At 44.6% G+C, this 14,494-nt stretch overlaps 2 protein-coding genes and 1 pseudogene across 12 annotated transcripts in view; 2 read left to right on the top strand and 1 right to left on the bottom strand.

Moving 5' to 3' along the window:
* Positions 1-1,282: 1,282 nt before the first annotated feature.
* On the top strand, positions 1,283-9,889 carry Cyp1b1 (cytochrome P450 family 1 subfamily B member 1). Of its 2 annotated transcripts, XM_004839312.4 has the most exons (3): positions 1,283-1,668; positions 2,058-3,089; positions 5,990-9,889. In XM_004839312.4, exons 2-3 carry the CDS (start codon positions 2,059-2,061, stop codon positions 6,576-6,578), a joined length of 1,620 nt encoding a protein of 539 aa, XP_004839369.2. In that variant the 5' UTR covers positions 1,283-1,668; position 2,058; the 3' UTR covers positions 6,579-9,889. The 2 variants fall into 2 exon arrangements, with proteins under 2 accessions (XP_004839369.2, XP_087072588.1); XM_087216462.1 differs by lacking the exon at positions 1,283-1,668 and having other exon boundaries at positions 1,815-3,089.
* Positions 9,890-9,990: 101 nt separating this feature from the next.
* On the top strand, positions 9,991-10,110 carry LOC147827018 (small nucleolar RNA U13; annotated as a pseudogene).
* A 1,732-nt stretch (positions 10,111-11,842) lies between these two features.
* Rmdn2 (regulator of microtubule dynamics 2) overlaps positions 11,843-14,494 on the bottom strand; it is a 102,933-nt gene continuing 100,281 nt past the window's right edge. For 3 of the 10 annotated variants that reach the window (XM_087216470.1, XM_087216469.1, XM_087216467.1), the window contains exon 13: positions 12,447-13,007. In XM_087216470.1, coding sequence (XP_087072596.1) covers positions 12,740-13,007 — 268 coding nt within the window. In that variant the 3' untranslated portion in view covers positions 12,447-12,739. Of the gene's footprint in view, positions 11,887-12,446; positions 13,008-14,361; positions 14,482-14,494 lie in introns of those variants that run through there. The other 7 variants (XM_087216477.1, XM_087216464.1, XM_087216471.1 and 4 more) reach the window with 6 other exon arrangements.

The following is a 14,494-nucleotide window of genomic DNA, read 5'->3' on the forward strand; positions in this document are numbered from 1 at the left end:
TTACACCTGATGACCTGAGGTCAGGAGATGCAATTCCTACTTGAGTAGCTAGATAATCCCGCCTCTTCCCCGGCGTGCCCTTTCCGCAGCTTCGCGGAGATCTATTCTCTTTGGTGTCTCCACTGGTAGGAAAAGGTGCAGTCACTTCCTGGGCCCAGGGCCTCCGCACCCTGTGGAAGGAAGTGCCCTCACTGCGGCGGGCGCACGAGCACTCGGGACGGAAACTGAGCTAGAGCTCTCCAGGGTGGCGCCAAGGTGGCAGCGCAGGCTTCTCTCCCGGCCCGGCGGGCGCGGCCGTGCGTGCGCAGCCGAGGGTGGCGGTAGCAGGCACCCCGCCCTGGGCCGCCTTGGCGTGTCAGGTGCCGTGAGAAGCGCGGGAGGGGCAGCCTCGAGCGGCGTCCAGGGAGATGACTGGAGCAGACTTCCCAGAAGCGGCGCACGCAAGGCCCAGCTCCGCACGCAAAGGGGAGGCGACCTGAAGAAACTTTTCACCCCGGCAGAGCTCGCCGGCGCGTGCAGCTGCCTCCTCCCACTCCCCGCCCCCGAGCTAGTGGCCGGCTCCACGGACCCTTCGGCGCGCCCCGCCCGCCGGCTCCTCCCCGTCCCGGGCGTCCGCCCCTGCTAGGCTCTCCGCCGGGCGCCAACCGCCTGGAAGCCCGGCGTCCGCAGCGGGCGGCGCCACCTGGAGTCGGTTCTCCACGGGAAATCTCTAGGCCAGCTGCGCCCGCGCGTGCCGGCCTTGGTGTGCCCATGGGTAGTCCGGGCCCGGGGAGCGGCTTTTTTCAGGGTTCCCCGATCTCGCGCCAAGAACTGGAAAGAGAACTTCGTGTGTCAAAGGGCCACACGGGAGGGACCAACTTGTTCGTGAGAACTGAAGTTTTAAGTAATAAGGCAAACCGCTCCTATAACCTGAGCGTCCCCTGTTCCCAAATGGACAGGCTTCCCGGCTCCGGCGCCCAAGGCTCAGGAATGGGTCTTTCTCGGGGAATGAAACACAAGACAGGGACGGGAAAAGGAGGCCGAGCTCCTGGGGCGTGGGGCGCGCTGAGACCCGGAGCAGGAGCAGGGCCCTTGGCTGGGTTGACTGTGATTGATTAAGAGCCGTTATCCCGCAGAGTTTACACCGCTTCACCCACAAAAGCAACCGGCTACCGCTCCAGGGCTCCGCGCGTCAGTGGCCCCGCGGTGTAGACCGCAGGGGCGGGCTCCGCCCCCTGTAAGTCCCGCCCCGCCAGGTCCCGCTTCCCCCGCTCCTACTCGGTCCTTAAAACCCGGAGAAGCGAGTGATGCGTGTTGTCTCCGGAGTGTGCGCAAACCCCAGTCGAGAGAGCCGCCTGTAGGGCCTGAAGGCTGGGAATTGACTGCACTCATTGACCTCGCGGTCTCAATCCCAACGCCAGGAGAAAACCTTGGTTTTGCCAGACCCCCAGGTACAACGGGGCTCAGCAAAGGAGGTACCTTTCTCGGTCTCCCTCCCAACCCAAGCACTCTTGGTTCTGACGACGCCAAGACACTCGAGTGGGTGCCAGAGCCCCCCCCCCCCCCCGAGTGGGCAGCAGGGGTCCAGGGAGGGCCTCCAGGTTCCTGAGGACCCTCGGGTTCAGCACAGGCCCGACACCTTCTCGGAGTTCGCTGTCCCGCGCCGCTGGAGACCGTGCCTCCCAGCAGGTCAGTCTGTCCTCAGGGCCGCCTGCCAGCCTCGTTCATCTGGGTTCTTGCAGGTCAGGTGGGGGTGGCGGGCACTTTAAAGGAAACCAGGAGCCACCGCCTAGATGCCTGTGGCGTCGTCCCTGAATCACGGGGACCGTTATGGGCTGGAGGTGGAGAGGCTGTGCTGAATCGGAGGCAGAAGCACGCCTCTTCCCTTCTGCCCACAGAGCTTGGGTCAGGTAGGGGTAGGGACGTCTTCGGCCACTTCTCCAGAGAGCCACCCTGACCCGACCTGACCCACGCAAGCCTCCTGTCCACCTAAGGGCAAAGCGGCGGGGTCTGGACGCGGGGAGCTCACTCCGTTCTCAGCACACCTGAGTGTCCCGTCTCTGCCTTTCTGTCCCCAGCATGGCCCTCAGCCCAGATGATGCGCTGCAGCCGAGCCCGCTGTCCATCCAGCAGACCGCGCTCCTGCTGCTCCTCTCTGTGCTGGCCGCCGTGCACGTGGGTCAGTGGCTGCTGAGGCAGCGGCAGCAGCCTCGGTCCTCGCCCCCGGGCCCCTTCCCGTGGCCGCTGATCGGAAACGCATCAGCGGTGGGCCCTGCGTCGCACCTGTCCTTCGCGAGGCTGGCGCGACGCTATGGCGATGTCTTTCAGATCCGCCTGGGCAGCTGTCCCGTGGTGGTGCTGAACGGCGAGAGCGCCATCCACCAGGCCCTGGTGCAGCAGGGCGCCACCTTTGCTGGCCGGCCGCCCTTCGCGTCCTTCCGCGAGGTGTCCGGTGGCCGCAGCATGGCTTTTGGCCCCTACTCGGAGGCCTGGAAGGCGCAGCGGCGCGCCGCGTTCAGCATCACGCGCGCCTTCACCACGCGCCAGCCGCGCAGCCGCCGCATCCTCGAGGGCCACGTGCTGGGCGAGGCGCGCGAGTTGGTGGCCGTCCTGGTGCGCAACAGCGCGGGCGGCAGCCTCGACCCGGAGCAGCCGATCATCGTGGCGGTGGCCAACGTCATGAGCGCGGTGTGCTTCGGCTGCCGCTACGACCACGACGACGCCGAGTTCCGGGAGCTGCTGAGTCACAACGAGGAGTTCGGGCGCACGGTGGGCGCGGGCAGCCTGGTGGACGTGATGCCCTGGCTGCGGCTCTTCCCCAACCCGGTGCGCACCACCTTCCGCGAGTTCCAGCAGCTCAACCGCAACTTCAGCAACTTCGTCTTCGAAAAGTTCCGGAGGCACCGTGAAAGCCTGCGACCCGGGGCCGACCCCCGCGACATGATGGACGCCTTCATCCTCTCCGCCGAAGGGACGGCGGCCGGCGGCTCCGGAGAGGCGGGCGCGCGGCTGGACATGGAGAGCGTGGCGGCCACCGTCACCGACATCTTCGGCGCCAGCCAGGACACCCTCTCCACCGCGCTGCTGTGGCTGCTCATCCTCTTCACCAGGTAAAGCCTCCGGAGGGCACGGGGTGGGGCTTTCTTTCCTTCTTGAGAACAAAACAAAAGCGGAGCGGGACTAGCGTGTGCCGAGGTCACGAGCAGAGCGCAGAGTTTGAGGCTTCCCTCCAGGTTCCCACCTTCCAACCTGAGATCGCGTCCCCGAAGCGACGCCCAATGAGGCGCAGGACGGGTGGAGACGCGCCCGCCCGCCCGCGTATCTCTCCCGGAGCTGCCGGGATCCCGCATCTCGGATCTTGTTTCCGCTGCCTCTCGCTTGCTAGCGGGACGCATTTGTGAGACCCCTGTCCCCCACGCCACCCCCGCCGGCGCGAAAACATGACCTCTATAACGCCGGCAGATGAGTTCTCGTAATCCCGCTCTCTAGCGCAATAGAAACACAGTTGGAAGGGTTTCTGCGGGAAGGGAAACGCAGTCAGTATGTTAAATAAACACATCCGCGTAATCGGCACGCTTCTTGGGCACCCAGCTAGGACTCTTAAAAATAAGCCAGGGGTCAGGGCTTTGTTCCTGGCAAAAAAAAAAAAAAAAAAAAAAAAGGCCGCGGGGGCGAGCTGGGGGGCTAAGGCGCAGAGGCTTTTGGGGGCCGCCAGAAACCAGCGAGCGGTTCTGGGTTCATAGAACCGCCTCTAGGCAGGAAAGAAGTGTCAGGTCAAAGAATAGCAAAAGAAAAAAGAATAGCAAAAGGGGTCGCTTTTGACGAGTGCGCACAACATCGTTAGAGGAGAGTGTAGGGTAGCTAAGAGGCACCTGCGGCCTCCCGACCTCTTTGCGGGGCTGTGCGGGTGCCGGAAGCCGGCCTTGATTCCAGCACCGAGCTCCGCGGTGATCCTACACGCACGGGTTACAGGCCTCTAGGGTCGGGTTGCCAGACTAAACAAAGAAAAAATAAATTCCACACAGGATATGCTCATCCTCAAAGATGCTATTGTTTACCTGAAATTCAGGTTTAATCAGGCTACCCGTATTTTATCTGGAATTCCTACCCCAGGGACAAAGGCACTCAAGGCAAATCGCAATTGCTTTTGACACCAGAAATCTTGGTTGTGTCATTTCTTGGGGCTCAAATAGTCGGGATATTGAATATCCTGGTGACCTTGGATTTGGAAGGTAGAGATGGCTTCTTCGAACACACTACATCCTAGATTTCCTTAGATTTTTGTACAACTACCTAACAAATTGAAAAATCTTGTATATTAAATAGCTTTTCGGTTTGAAAATCATAGAAACACATTGGTAGGTGAGGAAGGCAGAAATAAAGAAAAGTCAACCATAGTTCAGGAAAAAGTCCACCCCAGAACGGGTCCTTCCCATGCCTAGAGAAGCATGTTATCTCTTGAAATGGGCGTTAAAAAAAATTAGAATGGAACTGTAAAAGGCTCTTCTTATATGCAATTGGGCAGCAAAAAGAAATAAAACAATTTCAGAGTTACATTCAATTAAATAAAGCAGCTATATATTTTTTGCTTCTTTTTTGTGACAAGACAATATGCCAGAGATTAGTAAATTACAGTACCTGTTTCTGGATATCAGTTTGATTGAAACAGCCCTGTCCATTCATTTATGTATTGTCTGTGGCTGCTTTCACATTACAACCGAGTTGAATAGTTTCCATAGGGAGAATTTGGTCTGAAGCATTTTTTGGAATTTTATGACAAAAGTTGGCAGATTTCTGAAATTTGATGCTGTAGAAGCGATTTTCAAAATCATCCGTAATTGGCCAGGGATTTAGCTCAGTGGTTGTGGCGCCAGCCTCACAAGCGTACGGTCCCAAGTTCAATCCCTAGTACCAAAAAAAACACAAAACCACCCATAATTTCACCACATCCATGCTTACATTTTTTTTTTCCGGGGTTACATTAATTTTTTTTCTTCTGACTCTTCTACCTATTGCGGTGGACATTTTCCCATCTCTTAACATTTATTTTAGTAATTTTTGATGGCTCCATATGTTGCCATAATAACTTACAGAAACACTCATCATTTACTTTGCATTTAAAAAATTTTAGCTATTGCTGTATTTGTATATAATTGTACCTATTAAATTACTTCCTGAAAATACATTTCTAGGCATGGATTATTGGGTTTAAAATGAGGAGGGGGAGGGGCTAACCTTGTTTTGTACTAAGATTTTGTTTTCCAAAAGAATTGTACCGTTTAATATCTGCAGTAGTACATGAGTATTACAATTTCTACCGTAGTCTTACAAACGTTGAGAATTTGCTTTTAAGTTTAGAAAATACGTAGATTTATTTATCCTGATTCCAACAATCTTTTATAAAATCAGGACAAGAAATTGTTTGAAATGAGAGGAGGAAAGTTGTCTAGTTTCAGGGCTCATTTTAACTTTTGTGGGTCCTGGATGTTTTGGCCATTGTAGACTGTTAACTCCATACAAATTATATTTTATGACTACATAGATATAAAAATAAATACAACAAAATTACACATTAAAATATTTTTCTCCTCCCTAAAGTTTTTTTTGAGGTCTGAAAATTTTAAAAGACATGGAAACATTTTCATGGACCCTTAAAAAGTATTGTGGGCCCAGGCAGTGCTGGGGGCCTGATGAATAAGTTGGCTTACCCAATATTGTACATTTTTAGACTGAGAAAACTTAAGAGATTTTTGACCTACTGTGAGAAAGAGAGCTTTACCCATGTGAAGCTTATTATAGAAAATATAATTGTTAAAGTACATCTTATAATTTAGAGAGAAATTAACAGTTGATTTAGATTTTCCCTCCAGAATATTAATTCAGTCATTTACTAGACAGGGTATATAAAGAAAAGTGGAATTAAAATAAATTGTAATGTGCTTCTGGATGAAAAAGGAGTTAATTTTGTTCACTGATTTTATTCCCCCCCTCTGCATTAAAAACCAAACAGGTATCCCGATGTGCAGGCTCGAGTGCAGGCTGAGTTGGATCGAGTTGTGGGAAGGGACCGTCTTCCCCGTATGAGTGACCAGCCCAACCTGCCATATGTCATGGCTTTTCTTTATGAAACTATGCGATTCACCAGCTTTCTGCCTGTCACTATCCCTCATGCCACCACTGCCAGTGCCCTTGTCTTGGGCTACTACATCCCTAAGAACACGGTGATTTTTGTTAACCAGTGGTCTGTGAATCATGACCCAGTGAAGTGGCCTAACCCAGAGGACTTCGATCCAGCCCGATTCCTGGATGAGGATGGCTTTATCAACAAGGACCTGGCAAACAGTGTGATGATTTTTTCAGTGGGAAGACGGCGGTGCATCGGGGAAGAGCTGTCCAAGATGCTGATGTTTCTCTTCATTTCCATCCTAGCTCATCAGTGCGATTTCAAGGTCAACCAAAATGAGCCCTCAAAAATGAGTTTCAGTTATGGCCTCACCATTAAGCCCAAGTCCTTTAAAATCCACGTTTCCCTCAGGGAGTCCATGGAGCTCCTTGATAGTGCTGTCCAAAAGTTGCAAGACGAAGAAGCTTGCCAGTGAGAAGCCAGAGGCAAGCTGGTATTTTAGAATTGCTCAGAGCTTGGAGAATAGGAAGGAAAACTCAGAATTTTTTGGATTCCTCTTTGGTGCCTAAGTGGCTTGCAGATGAGGTGTACTCCACACTGAATGGCTCCCTGTGAGCTCTGGACCATTCGGGAGCTTTGGCAGATTTTTTGAGTCAAAGAATTAGAGGGCCCATGGAATTTTTATATACTACCAGATTCTCATACTAAGAATTTCTAAAAAAGCATTCTTCAGAGTTAAACCCCCCACCACACCACACACATGCACATACAGCCATCTAATGAAGGGGTATTTCAGTAACTGACTTTTTAGGTGGTTCCAAGATTGAGCTTCTGTGTGGAGAAATATACTCCATGGAAAATTGCATTAAGCAACATTTCAGGGTATACTGAAGATGCAAAGCCAAGTAATTTCAATGTAAGATATGACTGGGAGTGATAAAGGAAAGGGTAGAGACCAAAAATTACCTTCTCACCTTTTCAGTAAAAGAGATTGTAGCTGTTTGAGTGGATTTATCTTTTTCCCTACTGCTTTGCTTCCCTACTTCAGCATAAATCAAAAAGTCACTTGCTTTTATATTCAGTAATAGCAAACTGAAAAAAAGTCACTTGCTCAAAAAGAAATGAATAGTCAGTTTAATAATTGTGAGTTTCAGACATTTAATATCAGTTTTAAAGTGTCAATTTAATAATTGTGTTTCAGAGATTTATCATGAATTTTAAAGTGTCAGTTGTTAAACTGTAAAATTCTGAGCTGAAATTTTACCTCTCTTGGTTGCCAAAGTATAGTATTTCAATTATGAGGGCAAAAAATTTTTACCAGTCTGGCTTTTGATATGTGATTATATGTACTCATTTCAGTCTCATGGGCTTAAAAAACCCATGTCAGCAAATAGTATTAAGTATCTATACTATACACATATATGTTACATAATTATTCATAGAAGCATGGTAGTATCAATTATTTTCATCAGGAAAAGTTTCAAAAATATTTGTCCCACGTAATATTCTAAATCAAAAAGTAGAACTAGTCCAAGTATATTAAATGAACCATCCATTTTTGACATCATGAAAACCATGTCAAAGCAAGAGGTCTTTTCCTCTTAAAAGACCTTATCCAAGGTTTTGTTTTGTTTTGGTTTTTTGTTACTGGGGATTGAGCTCACGACCTTGAGCTTTTGAGGCAGGTGCAGTGCCACTGAGCTAAATCCCTGGCCCTTCTTATCCAAGTTTTGAACAGTGGACAAATCTTAAAATTATGTCAGTAAGATGTTCTTATTTCATAAGTTAAAATTATATTTATAATACAAATTCTTCTTTCATAATTGGCCCAATTAATGTTAAAATTCCAAACTATTGGCATGGTTAAATTTGAATTTAATTTAAAATCCATGCTGATTGTTGATGCCAGTTGAAGCTGGCAGCAATCTGACCGATATATAGAAGGCGAGACATCTAACCTGGACGATAGTGAAAAATGCCATGTATGATCTGGCTGTTCTCTTCACTGAGTAAAGGCGGGAAGCGGGCGGGGGGCTCTCATTGTAACTGACTAGTTTCTCTTTTAAATGATTAATGAAAGTTCGGCATTAATGTCTGTTTTTAAACATCAGAATCAGAAGATCCTTTTGGGAGGCTGTTTTGCAAATAGAATTGTGAGACAGTGGACTGGTCATATTAGGTATTATTTGTGAGCCAATATTTTGATAGTTGAGAAAGAATAAAGCTGGAACAAAATGTATGTATCTGGACTATAGAAATACCCTGAAAACCTTTAGAAAAGTGATGGAAGAATGCAAAAATACAAAGGGAGGTTCCATATTTTTATTTTCATTGCAACTAAACTCCCCAAAGATGTTCTACAGGATCCACAGAACTTAGTTTGCTCTGTTTTATTAAGAATTTTGGAATTTTTGTGTCAATATTTCCGAGGAAGGAGTGCATGCTGGTTTTGTGTGTGGGTGGTCAGAGAAAAAAGGGGCAGAATGAAAAAGAAGAATGACTAAATATTTTCCTACCCATTCCAAATTAATTTAACTGAAGCACAAAATTTGAAGCATGCACATTGAGAAAAACGTTATTTAATGTACCAGAGATGAATCTCAAGTAGATTTCTAAAAAATCCATAACATAGCAGAGCTGTTTCGTTTTGGAATACTGAATTAATACACATTTCATCTAATTTTTATTTTTAGAATTTAATAGTCTTACTTCCTGAATATGAAAAATTGTGCCAGTATTTTTAAAGGCATTAAAGTCAACTATAGAAATGAGGCATATCGCTTCTTGGCCTTTTGGCAAAGATCAAGTGTAGAAATGAGGCATAGCCAACACATATAAGTGTTTTAGGCACTGGCTATTCCAAAAGGTTATGGCCCAGCAGGGCTCACAGTGATGTTGGGGTCCTGTAACCTATTTACTCTGAGAGATGTGTAATAGCAAAAATAATCATTAATCAACAAGTCCAGATGTGCTATAGTCTGTTTTTATGCATGTAGGTTTGATTGCCATCTGATGTTTGAGGCAAAGAGAAAGCTGTGCTTAGAAGGAAAGAAGTAGGTGGATGTGTGGAGGTTACCTGATTTATTTAATACGTTTATTACTTAAAGGAAGAAAAATAAAACCAAATATGAAACAATAACCAAACTTGTAGGCTGCAGTAATTGGATTACTAGCTTAATCAGAAAACCTCATTTTTTATTCTGCCAGAGATAGACTGTGTTTACTGATCACCATTAAAGTCAGAACATCACTTCAGCTTATTACAATAAAGAATATGGTTTATTACATATGTCATTTATATATTAAAGCTTTGACTGTTTAAGAAAAGTGGTTTTTTTCCAAGACAAAAAGATATCTCAGGTATGTTTTGTGGATTATCTAAAAGCTTTCATGTCCCAGAACTTAGCCTTTACCTGTGAAATGTTACTATACCCTTTTTTCATACTAGATCTATATTAGATCAAGTAGTTGTGTAGCAGTATGTATTACTTGTGTGTTTTTAGCTGTGACACAACTCTGTGATTAAAAAAGTATATTTTAGTAGATGATTATAACTCAAGAATAACTTTTTGTTTAGCCATTTCTTATTTTTGTACTTTGTCACATATGCTTTTAGTATGTACATAGCAGCTACATGTACGTGGTTGTATCCAAAATCGAGTCCGAGGGTACAAGATTAATTTGTAGCTTTTATGGTTTGCTATATCAAATTTACAAAATTTGTATCTATGCTTATCTATAATGGAACACTATTATGAAAATAATAAAGTCACTTTTATAATTTTATGAATTATAATTTCATTTTACATTATAACAAATATTGTCTAATTCATCCATTTATTTCTACTATTACTGAATGTTCTTGAATTAAAATATTGCATCATATGATTTGTTTGTGGTTCACAAGTATGATGATCAGGTTTTCATGCCATTGAGTGAGATGTTCCTCTCTCAAACCCTGTCACAGGCCTGGGGATGTAGCTCAGTGGCACCGCCCCTGCCTGGCAAGCACAAGGACCTGAGTTCAATTCCTGGTACCGGAAAAAAAAAAATCAAACCCTGTTACAACCTATCTTATATGTGGGGAAAAAAAGTAAAAACAAATTGTATCATAAACCTGTTATTTAGACATTCTAAATTTTAAGTTCTTGGCTTCCTCTTTTTGTTTTCTAGTAGTTTTTTGGCATGCAGTTTTCTACCAAATTCCTGATGTCTATATTTTTTAATTTATAAAAATCAATGAGGAATTGAATTTTAATGGCAAAGAACCAAAAAATAATAGGAGTTAATTTGGAAATTTTGAAAGATTGAATGGATTACTACTTTAAGATGTTGACCTAATATTTCTGCTTCAACCAAAAAATACAGGACACATTTTTCCTGTTCAGTAGCATACTAATCTTCTAAATGTTTCACTCATTCATTTTTTAAAAAATTTTATTTTATTGGTAAATTTTAGGTATACAATGTAATGACATTCATCATTGGAAATTTGCACCTTTACATAATCACTCGTGGTTCTTATTTTTCCCCCTTCCCCTGCCCTCCCTTCAACCCCTCCATCCCTCCCTATTTAAAAGGACTTTCCAATTTTTCATTTTCTCGTATTAATTCCATTCCCTTCTTTCCTTTCCCCTATCCCTGCCACTTCCCCTTCCCCTTTGCCCCTTTTCTTCCTATTTCACATTATCTATTATACCTTTTAGTCCTTATTTACACTTTCAGTTTCTCACACTACAGAAACTATTTAGTATTTAGGCATGTGTGTCCTATTAATTTCACTCAAGAGTATCGCTTCAATATGCATCCATTTAACTATAAATGTCTCTAATTTCTCATTTTTTATGGCTAAGTAGTACTCCATTTTATTAAAAAACCACATTTTCTTTATCCAGTCTCCAGTTGATGGGCATTTGGGCTGTTTCCAAGTTTTAGCTATCACAAACTGTGCTGCTATGAACATGGGTGCACATATATCACTGTGGTATGATTCTTTTAATTCTTTGGAGAAGATACCCAGCAGCAGAATAGCTGGGTCAAATGGGACTTCCAGTCCTAGTTCTTTGAGGTATCTCCATACTGATTTCCACAGTGGTTGCCCCAGTTGACATTCCCACCAGCAGTGGATCAGGGTTCTTCTTTCCCCACAGCCCCACCAGCATTTGTTATTGGTTGATTTCATGATAGCAGCCATTCTTTCTGGGGTGAGGTGGAATCTCAGCGTTGTTTTCATTTGTGTCTCTCCAGTGACCAGTGATGTTGAACATTTTTTTCATATGTTTATTTGCCATTTCTACTTCTTTGTGTGAGAAATATCTGTTCATTTCAGATGCCCATTTTTCGATTGGGTCTTTAAATTTCAGAGGTCTGATTTTTTTAAGTTCTTTATAGATTCTAGATAGTAGGCCTTTGTCTGGGGAACAGCAGGTGAAAAATTTTTCCCACATTGTGGGTTGTCTCTTCACACTGCTGGTGGTTTCTCTTGCTGTGCAGAAGCTTTTTAATAAGAAGAAATCCCACTTGTTGATTGTTTGTGCTAGTTCACGGTCAATTGAGGTTTTTCACTCATTCATTTTTTAAGGTACATGTGCCTTAATAAGTGCGGTTACTGGTCAATAAAATAGAATGGATGAGAGAATAGTGTAATAGCCCAGGTGGAAATATTTTACTGCTGACCTTTTTACTTGGTAAATTACTTGATGCCGCAGGACCTCCACATTCACAGATGTTAGGGCTATGCAGTGCCACTGCCCTTTATTTGTTCCAGACTATGGCTCCTATTACTGTCAAAACAGGAAAAGAAGCAGTGGAGTGAAAATTGCACTCAATATCATTGATACTTTGGCTTGGGAACATCACTTTTGCAGCCAAAGGGATGGCTACGAATTAGTTTTCGGGAATACTCACTTCTTTTCCAGATGTTCTACAGAAAGATCTTGGAAATGGTCAGACAGGATCAATTTGAATGAAAGAAGTATTTTCATGGGGAAACGTTCCTTTAAAAAATCTAATCAAATTTTTGCAAAATTGTCAAACAGGGTTGCATTCTACCCAATTAGTCTGGTACTGTATTGTGTAAGGTTGTATGCAGGGGGGAAATGAATGCAGCTTTGGACATAAAATAGGTGTGGTCATTGGAAACTCAGGGCTCAGTACTGTAATCTCAAAGCCAGTCCACGTTTCTGCATGGGTGCCACAGAAGTTCACTGGCTCTCAGTTCTCTCTGATTTTGGCTTGGTGACTATCACTCCCTGGTCTCCACTTTCAGCCTCTTAATTATCCTTCTCAGAAAAAGGAGGAAAAAGAAGAAAAAATTATATATATTTAAATACATTTAAAAGCAGTCTTTTAAAGCTGGAATCTTTTGGAGGTGATAGTCTAGTTTAGATATGGGCAAACAACAGGTAACAGGTTGTGCTTATACACTCCTTCATTTGCTAAGCTATGTACAGCATTGGAAGAGGAATGCTATGGTCTTAATTAATACTTTTCAACATGTGTCAGGTGAGGAAGAGATGAAACTAAAATGTTAAGCGTGTATGATTTGGGATCACTGTACTAAAATAAACTCTTTAACACATTATCACACAACAATCTTGTGAGGGAGGCAGTTAGTTATATGTTGAAATGAATCACTTAGGAACATCTGCGTATGGATCCTCCCAAGAAATGAGTGACTGCCAAACGCACCGTCCTCATACCACCGCTTGCCTCTTCCCAGTCTACCCATGTTTGCATATGCAGGGTAGGCTGTCTTTGTAAGACTGTCATCCCCAGGAGCTTCACAAGTAATTTACCTTTTCTGTGCAGGGGACATTCCACACCGCATTCAGGGAGCAGCTGACATTGTAAAGTTCCAGGAAGAGTCACAACGTCTTTCTGAGAAATGCCTTCTTGATCTATCCTTTATGAAAAAAGTCATGCTTTATCTTATAATCTTAAAACATCTGTCTTAGAGCTTGCCTGGACCAGGGATCCTTGCCTGAGTTGAAGGCCATCTGCATGCTCTCTGGTTGCCTGGGATGTGGTCTGATGTGAGAACGCTGTCCTTTTGTTAGGGGTGCACCTGCATGGATGTGACCAACCACGTGATCAGTCAGAACCTTTATGGGAGCCCATGGGCAATACCTGAGGGAGAGGGCAATACCAAGGCATGAATCAGGCATGTGGCTGGGAAGCCTGTCTTTGCAAACAGGATAACTGGAGCTCTGGAACTGATTTTGCACCACTTGAGATCCCTTTAGGGGGACAACACCAACAACCCAGGATGTCACAGCAAAATCTGAATAGCCACTAAGACATTTTGTGGTCAGGGCTACCAGTCACCGTGCAAGCCTGAAAAATCAGCCTAGCCCCTTTTTATTCTTGTTTTTATTCCTGTTTTCCCACCCCCCACTCTCTCTGCTCATTACAGTGTGTTTAATGTATACTCTGCCTGTTCCAGCAAAACTTGAATTGTATTTTTTATACATGCATTCTTAATTTATGTAAATACCATACCCATCTCATCCTATGGTTCAGTCTTTTCTTAGCATAATATTTTAACGTCCCATCCCTGTGTAATCCTATGGCTTCTAACTGCTGCTTCATATTCCATGGTATTCATTTACGTTTTCCCTGTCTACTCTCTGGGGAATAGATATACACATGGCATCCAACTTTAGGAGTTCCCAAATAATGCTGCAAGGAGCATCCTTGTATGTGTGTATCCTGGTGGACCTATGTAAGATTTGTAACATATGCCATACCCAGGTTTAGACATGCCAAGTCAGCAAGTATATGTAATTTAAATACTACAAGTATGTTCTCCAGAATGCTACATAAGTTTATCCTCCCTTCAGCTGTGCATAAACATTCCCCTGCACCTATGTCCCCACTGACACATGACATGACCTCTTTACATGATATACATCTTCTTGGTAGAAATTATGCACAAAATCAATTTTTTAACCAGGTAAATAAAGAGACATCTGTGCTCATTTTTGAACACTTCCTATAGCTGTATTTTATACTTACATCACCTCTCTTCTTTTAGACTGAAAATCTAATTCTCATTTATTGAAAATCAGGTACACCACATTTGCTCCTGAATGATCTTTTGCATATAGAAGCAAGAGTGAAGAAAAGTGGAGTGTGTTCTGTGGACTTGCTGTGGGGCACTGATGAGATATCCACCTTCACCATAACTCCATTTTAAATTGGTGACTGTTACTTGGTGTTCCATGACTGTGATAAAATACCCAAGAAAATCAATGTGAAGGAGGAAAGATTTATTTTGGCCTACAGTTTTGGTGGTTTCAGTTCATGGTTGGTTGGCCTGTTGTCCTTGGGCTTGTGGTGCAGCATATAGTGGAGCAAAGTTGCTCATCTTGTGGCGACTGGAAAGGAAAG

Source organism: Heterocephalus glaber, unplaced genomic scaffold, assembly GCF_053883595.1.
Source record: "Heterocephalus glaber isolate CG9 unplaced genomic scaffold, H.glaber_assembly_v1.0 deba00001457, whole genome shotgun sequence".
In the NCBI taxonomy this organism is placed as follows: Eukaryota; Metazoa; Chordata; class Mammalia; order Rodentia; family Bathyergidae; genus Heterocephalus; species Heterocephalus glaber.